The sequence below is a fragment of the Quercus suber genome, unplaced genomic scaffold (assembly GCF_002906115.3).
Source record: "Quercus suber isolate HL8 unplaced genomic scaffold, Cork oak 2.0 scaffold_44, whole genome shotgun sequence".
Classification (NCBI taxonomy): Eukaryota; Viridiplantae; Streptophyta; class Magnoliopsida; order Fagales; family Fagaceae; genus Quercus; species Quercus suber.
Genome location: NW_027069509.1, coordinates 1425758 through 1437732, shown reverse-complemented (window position 1 = coordinate 1437732; position 11975 = coordinate 1425758). Strand labels below are relative to the sequence as shown.

At 34.5% G+C, this 11975-nt stretch overlaps 1 protein-coding gene across 1 annotated transcript; it reads left to right on the top strand.

The window, feature by feature from the left end:
* Positions 1 to 7711: 7711 nt before the first annotated feature.
* Positions 7712 to 9952, top strand: LOC112036582 (RING-H2 finger protein ATL73). The gene is made up of 3 exons (XM_024069422.2): positions 7712 to 8073; positions 8180 to 9107; positions 9512 to 9952. The coding sequence occupies exons 2-3, from the start codon at positions 8519 to 8521 to the stop codon at positions 9724 to 9726; spliced, it is 804 nt and encodes a 267-aa protein (XP_023925190.2). The 5' UTR covers positions 7712 to 8073; positions 8180 to 8518; the 3' UTR covers positions 9727 to 9952.
* The last annotated feature ends 2023 nt before the right edge of the window (positions 9953 to 11975 follow it).

Below are 11975 nucleotides of genomic sequence, written 5' to 3'. Positions count from 1 at the left end.
TTCTGAAATCTATGAGACTGTTATAAATAGATCTTTAACCTTGTCATGAATAATTAGTGAATGATTTTGTTGATCTTGAAACATGCATAGACTCATGCTTATATATCTTCCTACTTTTTATTTTTATGCTTAAAAGAGATCTCTAAATGTAAATCTCCAAATGAAAAGAGATATAGAGCTGCAAAAGCCTATTGCATATACTAGTATTCGATTAGGAAAAAGGGAAAGCGACCAAAATAAAATGTTTGATGCTCAAAAAGCCAAAGGCTAACTCATCAATTGAAATATCAAAAATTTCAAGTATCTATCTCAAAATGAGATTTTCTTTGCTCAAAAAGTGCAAATGATATGTTGAATATGGAGCCAAATGAAAATTTTTAAAGAATTGCTATCAAGTGCTTGTGGGAGGTCATATATGCATGTTTCTATAATTGAGATAGGTCACATTATCTAGTGCTAGTTGTGTATGTCTTGATTGAATTGATCATTGAAGGTTCACATTAGACTAAGGACTATCTCATTTTTTATATCCACACACAACACACAAGTCTATGTTCAATGAATGCCATATTCATTTATGTGATTGTACTTGATTAAATGTATTTTCACATACTCAATCTTTGTTGATCAAACACAAAAAGATTTTTGAGTGTTTTTAGTTTGTTTTTAGAAAGTGTTTTGTTTTTACAAAATGTCAAAATTTTCAAAAACAGTGTTGCCCTGTTTTGAGGACTCAGTCGTGGGTAAGTCTAGTCGCATGCTCCAGTCGCGAAGTTCACTCCGAGAGTTTTCATGGGTCACTGGCGAGTCAAGGCTGCAGTCGCAAAAAAGACTTAGAAATTTTTCAAAAATTTGAGTTTTTGTGGTTTTTACGACTCAATGTGGCGACTTGTTCGAAGGTGGAAGGTCCAGTCACGAAGGGTACAAAGAGATTTTCGCGGCTCAGCTCGCGACTCCCTCGCGGGTAGACCTTCCAGTCCCGAAAAACACTTAGAAGATTTTTGAAAATCTTAGCCTTACAGTTTTTCGCGGCTTACCCTGGCGACTTGATCCAGTCGCAAAAAATGCGTGTTTTGCGTTTTAAAGACAGTTTTTAAAATTGTTTTTCAGTTTTTCCCTCAAAATTTGTGACTGTTCATTGTCTTTCCTAAATCACTCTTTCAAACACTCTGTGTTTCTTTGAAAAAGCTCTCATTTTTGCATCATGTCTTCATCAAACACCAAGAAAAATGTATGGGTTTTCTTTCCCTTACTTCATTCTTACTGTTTTGCTTTTTAGGTTATTGATTTGAATGTTGCATCTATGATTCTGTGATATAAAATGTTCAAACATGGGTCTGCCTAAAATGTTGAGATTGATGTGTGAGGGTAATTTTTGTTGTAGAGGTGTTTTAGAGTTTTATGTGTTCATCAAGTTGCTAATATTTGGTCTGAACATTGATATATGATAGATTTTCTTTTGAGAATATGGATTTGGGGTTTCTATATTTGACTCTGAATGTGGTGTTAGGATTTTCAGGCTATTTGAGTGTGTGGTGTTTGTGGTTGGCATTGTTCTTATTCTAAAACACCTGATCTTGTTTGTGCTGCTGTTTTTAGTTTCCTTCTTGCACACTTCATACTCATTATGTCATGGTTCATTAACATATGCTCATATCTATCTAAATGTGTTTTACAATGTCATTTTTTTTTTTGCTCTTGTTTGCTCTTATGTTGTTTAAACCTGTTTGATTTGATATATCCATCCTTTGGTTATCAACTGTGCTGATTCTGTGTTTTGTCTGGTCACTCTGTTACTCTCTTTGTAACTAACTTGTTACTAATGTGTGTGAATTTTCACATTGTGCTTTGTCTTGTTGTGGCCTTTTCTGCTTGTTTACAGATGACTGCATCTCCTACAAAGAAGAAGACAACTGCTAAGAAATCTGACAAAAGAATGAAAATGGACCCTAACCTATTTAGGTCTATTCAAGACTTTGAGAGATATAAGGATTCTTTTTCAAAAGGAACCATCATTCAGGAAAGATTTGTTGATTTCAGGGATTTGAAGGACACCTTCATTCCAGAGTGTTTTGAGGGTAGAGGTTGGGAAAAACTGCTGAGTGACTTTTCACCTGTGTGTGACCTTCTAATCAGAGAATTCTATACAAATGCTGTGATAAGGGAGGATGAGTTAAGTTGTTGGGTGAGAAGAAAGCAATTTACCTTAGATACTCATGACATTGATAAGGTTCTAGAGCTTGAGGGTTTGGAGGATTATGAATTCACTAACTACAAGGACAGAATGCTCTCTCTAGACACTGTCCAGAAAAGAATTGGTGGGGTTATAGAAAAGAAATGTCTCAACACTTCTAATTTTCCTAAAGATATGAGGTGTTTAACCACCATAATGATGTACAACCTGTATCCTATAAGGAATATGACTACACTGACAAATGCCAGAGCTATCTTTCTCATGGAACTTAAGGAGAAAACCTTCATTGACATCAGTTCTCACATTTTTGATACTATAATGGATGAGACTAGATCCACGTCAAGACCTAAGTTGATATTTCCTAGTCTTCTCATGAGGATTTTCAGAGAAAAGAGTGTTGCAATCCCTCAGGATATCAGTCCTTTACCTCCTCTATCAGCCATAAACAAATTTACTCTCACAGGGATACAAAGTCGTCTTCCATGTGAAGTAGTGGAGGATGTTCAAGAAGAAAGGGATCCAATGGAGACTGAAACAGAAGCTGCAAACCAATCAATCACACCCAGGAGCAGAAGAAAGAGGAGTAGAGCCTCAACTTCATCAGCTGTACCTCCGAATGCATTTCAAATCATTCTGGAGAGGCTTGATACACTAAGAGAGGTTCAAACTCAGCATACTGAAAGGATGATAGTAATGCAGGATCAAATTGATGTACTTTTAGCTAAGATTAATAGCATCTCCACCAACAAGGAGTAGTGACCCTTTGGCCATTCCGGTCAAAAAGGGGGAGAATTTTTGGGGCAACTCTTGAGGGGGAGTGCTTGTTTTGAGGGGGAGATTTCTTTATCACTTAATGCTTTGTTTGTAGCTTTGATATTTTGTTGGTTATCTACTGTTAGTATAGGTCTGTTACTCAGTGGTTTCTATTTTTGGTTTGGCCTAAACTCTTTTCTCTTGGATAGTTTTATTTCAGTAGTTACACAGTATATAATATGATGTTTATTCAGCATATGTACTGTTATGCTTTGGTTTGTACCTGCTACCTTTGTAGGTTTTAAGATTTTTGTTTAAAGTTTGTACCCATGTTACTTATGTAAGCTTTAAGGGTTTGGTTGTATGCACTCTTGTAGGCCTTTGTGGTTTGTGCCATGCTTTATGCAGCCTTTGTGCTTTGTTAAATCAGTACTTCTAACCTAATGTTATGCATTCTTTTTTAAGTACTGTCACTCTTGTGCCCGTGTAAGATTTTTCCTAGATGCACATACTTCATGTACTGTGCATTGGTTGAGTGTTGGTCATTCAAGTGATTTGCCTTGTGTTTGTCAACTTGAATGTCCCGATGTTCATTCCAAATGTGAATGAGCATTGTGATAACTTAGTTATAGTGATTGCATGTTTTGGTCTTGCCATGGTTTATTGCTTTACTCTATTGTGCTTGATCGCATTATGCTTGCTCCATTTATATTACAAGTTTTCTGCATACAATGAACTTATTGTGTTGTTGTGTTTCAGGATTTACTTGTCCTTATGGTTCTAAAGTTTCACAGATTCTAGAGTTAGGTGTGAGTGAGTTTTTATTGTTCCCAACTCACGCGTTAAGTTTAGAGTTTGTTTTAGGGTTTTGTCACGGAATAGCCAAAGGGGGAGATTGTAAGGTTGAAATTTATCAACTATCTTGTTGGCTTTATTCTGTGCCAATTTGCTTGTAATTTAAGCACTTAGTAACCCTGTATTTATGTGGGATTCATGTAAGGGTAGTGTGTGAAGAGAGTGTGAAGAAAAACTCAAGTTTGTGCAAAGAAGCAGAGTTTCGCGGCTAGGACTCGCAGCTGACTCGCGACTAGCAAGCAGCCAAATGCAGGCACGTGAGAAGCACACAGGGAAACTGAAGGGTCACGCCAGCTGTCGCACTACAGGACAAAAGTCCCAGACTGGCCAGGCCGTTACGTCGCGACTTGAACTCGCGACTTGGACAAGCCGCGAGGCCAATCAGCCCTGTTTGGCAAAAACTGACTCTTCGTATTCCAAACACACACCACTATATATAGACCCTTATACCCACTAAATTGAAAGAGCTTCCAGAGAGAATTTTGTGAGAGAAACCCTAAAGAAAAATAAGATTGCCTCATCACCCATCTTTACCTTAGAGACTACAAATTCCTCTACTCTCTTCCTCTCCATTGTCACATCCTTGAGAGGTTATTGACCAAATCGTTATCTCACCACACTCACGTCTGTGAGAAGGTTCATTTGGTGCTAAGGGAAGTAGTTTGGAAGGAACCAATATACATTGGTTGATGCTATGGTATAGTAGCGGAATCTGGAAAGTTAAAGAAGAAAGGTTCGGTGTAACCTCGTTAGAGCCAGAAGCTTGGAGGGCTTAGATATTTGGGTAGATTAGGCTTGGAGGACCTTCTGCTATTCATGTATCCCAACTACATTCTTTAGTGGATTATTTACCGCTTGGAGGGCGGCGGAGAGATTTTACGCCGAGGACTTCGGTTTCCTCTTCGATAACACATCGTGTGTTGTCCGTGTGTTTGCATCTTCCTTCTCTTTATCTTTGCCTTATATTTACTGTTGTGGATGTGTTTATATTTGGCTTAGATTGTCTATCAATTCTGTTATAAGCTTGTAATCATGTTCCACATATTAACTGTTTGATATAAAGCTTAAATTGGTAATTTTATAATTTAGAGTCTAAACGTTCAAGGGTGTTTTATACATATTTTGAACTTTCACTAACGAATGTTAAGATTATATGATAAAAGCATTAGTCAAATGCATAATGCATGCTAGTTAATTTCTTTCAAAAAGTTCTACAATAGTTGAGCCGTATTGAGAAGCTATCATCATTAAATGTAGCCTAACATTTATTATTTATATTAAATGCAGCCTAATATTTATTATTTATTGTACTCATATATACCATATACCATGAGAATATACAATTAAAATTTTTCTATTTCACTTCGTGTTCTACCAATTATAATCTACCATGTATCTTATTTTTTCTTATAAAATAACCACAAAAAAAAAAAAAAAGAATCAAACAAATGGCATACTAAAGTTAGTGGAACATAAAGGAATACGCTAAGAATGAAACTCATATAATTAATACCAATAAAAAAAAAAAAAAAATCTTCCATTTTATGAAGTCATGCATATAAAATAACATGCAAATTACCTTTAATTAACTCATTCCATGGTCTTTTTGTGATCTTTCTCTAAAACCGACTGGTCCATTAAAAATATGACCATTTAGATAATTTGCTACTGCAAGTTTCATTTTTTCACTTAAAACTCATTCAAAAAATATTGAATATGTTAGATCGGACTATCCATGACTATTAGTAGTTACTAGTTAGTAGGTTTATAAACAAATAGTAGGTTTGAACTCTTTAATACATACATATAGGATAAATCCCACTAATGACTCATATGGCTCACTATTTTAAACACTTTACTACACTTTTGTTAGGTGTGACTTTATATAAGGTGATCCAAGAACTTGACCCTAGTTTCCTTGTTAGCTTATCTGATTTGATCTAAAAGAAAACCAAGCCAGACCTTCTAAACACAAAGCTCACTGGTTTGGTTGCGATTGCTGAGGAGATTCACATAGTTTAAGCTTTTAAAACCCAACATGTCCTAGGATTGTTTCAACTACCAACAGTTTCTTTATTTTGTCCGACATAGCTTTATAATTCATATAAAAATAAGGTTAGGGGTTGAGTCCAAAAGAATCTAAACCCACCATAGCCATTAATGGAGCACATATCTTATTTGAGGGCCATTGCTAGTGACACAAGTCACAAGCTAAGCGTAAACCCGTAATGCCAACATGATTAGATCCATCAACGTGGCCTGTCACTCCTTTTGTCACGGTTCAATCCTCTGGCCCCAGATTAGCCATTGTCACCATCTCTCCTTTACATATATAACATGGAGCTAGTGCCTTGTGGGCCTAAAACAAACAACAGGTACTACGACTAAAATATAGTGTTAGCTTCTCTGAAGTACGTTATTATTGCTTGTCAAATTCATCTTCTTAATCTCGTCACTAATCATGTGGGTAGGTAGATAATTTAAAAGTTATATTATAAAATTACACGCCTTAACTTTTGACTTATTTTCATCTTTTAAATTTTACGTTTTACATTTTAATTTGATTTCAATTTACTCAATTTGTTTAGTTCCGTCCAATCAATCTAACCAATACTTTTTACTTTCCAAAACAACATCATTTTGGTAGACTTAGGCTGGGTTTGAATTGCGATGAAAAGGAACAAAACGTGCGTTTACATTTTTTTTTGTCCTGTGCACTGTTTACGAGGCCTTCAAGTACAGATTTTAACAAATTTTCTTTAAAATTACGTCTCACGGCATTAGTCACACTTTTAAAAATTATTTTGTTATAATGTTTTTAGTAATAAGCGGTATCCAAACTTACTTAGTTTGTGTTTGGATTAGGATGAAAAATAAAAATTATTTCACTATTTAGCTTATTTTTGCTACTATTCATGGTCCTATTGTACTTTTTGGCATTATTTATAAGTCCTACTGTACTATTTCAACTAGTTTTTACTTTTATCTACAGTACTTTCAACAATAATTTTTTAGTTTCAGCAAAATAATTGGTATTCAAACACACCCTTAATTTCGCAGATTGTTTGAAAGAACTATGTTAGAAATTAATGGATGTTAAAAGATTAAAACAAAAAAGAAATAGTACTTAAAAGATTGGTTGGAAACATGTTAACGTTAAAATGTATCATTTGAAATTTAGGCTATTTTGGGGAGTAATATAATTCATGAAACACTTGATCTTTACGGTAACATGGATTCTTTCAATTTCAAAAATAAATAAATAAATAAAGAATTGTAAACATTTGAAAATGAAATTTTTGAAATGAAAAATAAAATAAAACCTAAAAAAAATATTTGAAAACAAAATTTTTTTTTTTTGAGAAACTATTTGAAAACAAATTAAAGTTAAATAATGAAATTTATAAGGCTAAATTATGTGAAATAATTTACCCTTTTCGATTAGTGAAACATTCACAATCTTTTCAATCTTTTTCCGTACGTAAATAGATTCTCTCAATTTCAGACCAAAAAGAGAAAATCTTATTAGATAAGATTTTTTATGTCTTTGAACCCAACTAAGGGGGTATATGTGAGTAGAGTAAGTAAAAGTCACTTTTATGGTTTCTCCCAAAAAAAAAGTCACTTTTATAGAATGACAGACCACGCCTCCCTCCCATACAAACAAAAAGGATAACAGTAAGTTTACACTGCGTGACCTCAAGTTTTGATCTGTAGCCAGTACAATGGAGAAAAAGTTAGGGAGATTTTTTTGTGGTTAATGAAGATATATTCCCTTTTCTTAACTATGATATATATCTACCTAGCATGATGTCAAAAGCAAGGTATTTCCAAATAAGATTGCGGCAGCAAAACTTCCACTATGCTTTAATTTGCATCTAAATATCCACATAATATCGGTAAATCCAAGCAAATATGAAATTTTGCTTAGCCATGTAACAACTGTACAACTTAGGGATTATGATTAGATTTGGTACAACTGCAAGTAGTAGCATTAATTATAATATAAGCTTCACTTTTAGTAATTAACCATAATTAGGTTGGTAAAGCTATCCCAATTATATCTTGCTTTTTTGACATGGTATCTTGCTCTCATGTGCATCTCCTAAGCCTTGACTACAGGCCACAATCATTTGTGTATATATTAGTCTTCCACTCAATTCCAAAAGGGCATCCTTCAAATATGCAGATAACTCTTCAAAAAAAGAATTCTGATCGATCTAGGCGCCGCCGGCAACGACGAAGAATTTTATAGCCATAACAAGTTTAAGGTAAGGGTAAAAGTAATTTTTTTTTCTATTCCTATATTCTTAATCATCTCTTGCTATAATAAGTGTATAGAGGACCATTTCTGATTAAGAACCGGGATTCTTGCAGAGAGAACGGTCCCCAATTTGGATAACAGTCATCCACAAAGACAATAATACCAAGTCTCTTGCCTTATTGTTGACACAAGGAAAGATGCTCCTTCTATGTCTATTTCCAGCTGGAATCTTCACAACATTACTGTAACTCAAAAGAAACAACACCTATGAACCCAAGAAAGCAAATCTAGAAGCCTCTTCAACAACTTCACTCAGTCTCTCTCTCTCTTTTTACTTAACCAAAAAAACACAACCCCATCAAAGAAAAAACCTGGTCCTTTAGGTGTTATTAATTAGCACAATTCTACAAGACCCTTTTTCATATTTTATCTATTTGTTTTCATAGTAAAACATGCATCGCCACCTTTTGGGGACACAGGTGAGTTTGCCACCGGAAAATTATGGGTTCAAGGTTCGTGATTCTAATAATTACATTAACGAGGCCAATTTTGACACCAACATGGTGATCATATTAGCAGCTTTGTTGTGTGCACTGATTTGTGCACTTGGGCTCAACTCAATCGTGCGGTGTGCCTTGCGTTGTAGTCGAAGGTTTGCGTTGGAAACCCCTGAACAAACCGCTGCGAGATTAGCTGCTACAGGGCTCAAGAAGCGTGATTTGCGTCAGATTCCCATTGCAGTTTATGGGTCCGATTTGAATGGCAGTAATAATGTTTTTAAAGGTACAGAATGTCCCATTTGCCTCGGGGAATTCGAAGATGGTGAGAAAGTTCGAATCTTGCCAAAATGCAATCACGGGTTCCATGTTAGGTGCATAGACACATGGCTTTTGTCACACTCATCGTGCCCAAATTGTCGGCATTCATTGCTTGAGGCAGAGCACAAAATAACCTCAACAACGACAATTACTACTGCTACTTCTTCAGGTACAAATCAAGAAGCACAGCCAGAACCGGGTACAACTGGGTCTAGGAGCCAAGGTAGTGTTGTCATTGTTGTAAACGAAGCAAGTTAATTAGATTTTGTCAATTGGGCAAAGATCTCTGTTAAATATTTTAGTGTCAACATGTTGAATAGTTATTATTATTAGCGTTATGAGGTGGTTCTTTTTTCTCGGAATGTTTAATTATGTAGGGTAGGAGGTAAGGTAGGATCAAATATATGTGTTATTTTAAGGACTTTGTTGAGATATTTAGTGCATTAGTCTTTTTTATAAGTTTATTATTGCATCTTAAGCTAATTGGTGGTATCAGATTTTGCATGTGGAATTGCCACCAGTGCATGTGCCCCTTACTACTGTTTGTATTGGTTTATTTCCCATTACTATACTATTGGCTAATGGTAGGTTAAACTGTGGTCCGTTTTTGTTGTATTTCATAAACAGGGTGGTGCGTTAAACTAAAGCTTTGTCCCTATCTAGCTTTATGCTTGCCAAACTTCAAGTGGTTCTCAAATGTACAGCGACCAAGTGGTATCCGTACAAGGTTTAACATGAAATGTGGTGTCTTGTGTAACGGTAGTTGCGTAACGTTTTTCTCAAATGAATGGATCTCGCATATTTGCGGAGACTACACCTACAGAGAGGGGCTCTGTAAGTAACCGTTTAGTCCGTTATATTAAATAATAAATCCTAACGAGGTTGGTACATGTTTTTTGTTGGGTGGTAGAAAATTTAGAAAGCAAAGTATCTCATGTATTAAATATATGCATCATCTCTTTTACATAAAATAATATTTGGTTTGGAATGAAAAGAAATGTGTGCTTAAAGTTCACGCCTAGAATTGGATCCTAAAATTTACGGATCCATATATCTTATGTGTGCGTTTGTATTAACTTTTTCCTATCTTCGATGGTGGTAAGATTCTTATCAAATTTTTTGTTCTACACTTTGAGCAATCAATGGAGCATTAAGGTCCCCCCATCCTCTATGATGCAATTTTCAGTCAATACGCTATTGCTTGTTGCTATTTTGTTCTTATCATGTATGTGCAATTGGCCTGCAGTCATGATTGGAAAATTGCTAATGGAAAGTCAGTAAGCTAGAGCTTGAAATTAAGCTCTAATTGTTCCAAATTCGAATATATACTTAGTGCCAAGCAAAACTACAATCTCACTTGCACCAATCTTCTCATTTCAAGACAAGAGAATGTTTCATGGGACTTTAATGATTTGATCACATTCCAAAATCATTATCATGAAATGGACCTTGGACCACCCACTATCTGCCTCGTTAAGTGGCTGGTCCCTAAAATAATCGTTTCAGATCTTTTTTCAATTGGAGAGTTGGCTTTGAATTTTGCTAGCAAGTTGGGACTTACGGGAGCAAATAAAGGTGTTATTTTTTATTTCTTATTTGGATCCTTCAAGAATGCACCACTTGCACAAAGTTGAATTCGAGGTAGGGGGGTTATCACCTATCAGCCTTAAAAATCCATAATATAATTTTGAAAAAATGATTTTGATGGGAGTTTTCCCTTTTCCTTTAAGATTTTAACTTTTAAGTGTATGATATGTTGATAACATAGAATATAGCATGGTTTTAAAATCTGAACCATTCATTGAACTGTAAAAAAAAGAGGTTCAAGGTTTTTGAGATCAAACCGAGGTTGAACTGGGGTCGAACTGTGATGATATCATAATTAATTTAATAATTATTTAAAATATAAATAATTATATTAAATTAGTACAAATATTTTAAAAAAAAAAGAATTAAAATAGTGCAATTAAATATAGAGATCTATTATTCCTTTATAGAAACAAAGAGATCTATCTTTTAAATTTATTTTATCATAACCTAAAGAAATATTAAATCCTAGTATTTTTTACATTGATTAGTTAAATTTGTGATAATATCTAATAATATAATAATTAGAATATATATATATATATATATAATGGTATTTGTGTAATTGTGTTGCATGTCTGCAACATGACACTTATAAAATTACAAATGCACTAAATTTTTTTTTTAAAGTGATGAACGAATGATATTTGTATTGCATTACATGTCTAGAACATCCCACAAAAAATATAAGAATCAACTACCACACACTTTTGGTATAATGGTCACTTCACAAGTATAAGTGTTTGTGAGGTGTGAGGGTAAAAATCAGAGTTCAAGTCTCTAAGATGGATATTTACACACATATACACTTAGATTAGGTTAAAGTAAAATTTTATCTTGTAAAAAAAAAAAAATATATATATATATATATAAAAGATCAACTATTTTCTTTAAAATAAAAGCAAAACATAAAATTTTAAAAACTTCAACCACTAGCCAAGCAAAACGTGGCAACTCCAATAAATTCTCCCACCTACCCCACTTACTACCTTGACCACTTCTCCTTTATTACTTTTGGCCGTTGATGCATTACTTCATTATTCAATCTTTCTTCTTTCTGTTCTTCTGTTCTGTATTGAGCTCTCTGTCTCTCTCTGCATCAGATTTGAAGATTGTGAATCAGTGAAACTTAAGCACCTTCAAAAATTATCAGATCTCCTTTTGATCTTTGTTCTTCTTCATGTTCTTTCATTTCTTTTTCATTTATTCTAGATCTGATCATAACTTCATACCGATGTACCCAAAATTCACTACAAAAGCTAAAACAAATAGAAACCATCCGAACCTCAAAAACCGATCACGATTCTCAGAACCGTACAGTCCAACCACAATTCGCAAGGTTTCTTGCTTTTTTCTCATAGAACGGTTCTTGAAGCTAAAAAAACCACAAAACTAAGAGATTCACAGTTTTTCCAGTTGAACCGTACAGTCTAGTCCAGGTTTCAAAACCATGGAATATAGAGACAATACGTTTGTTTGATTAGACATTTTGGGAGCTAAAAGC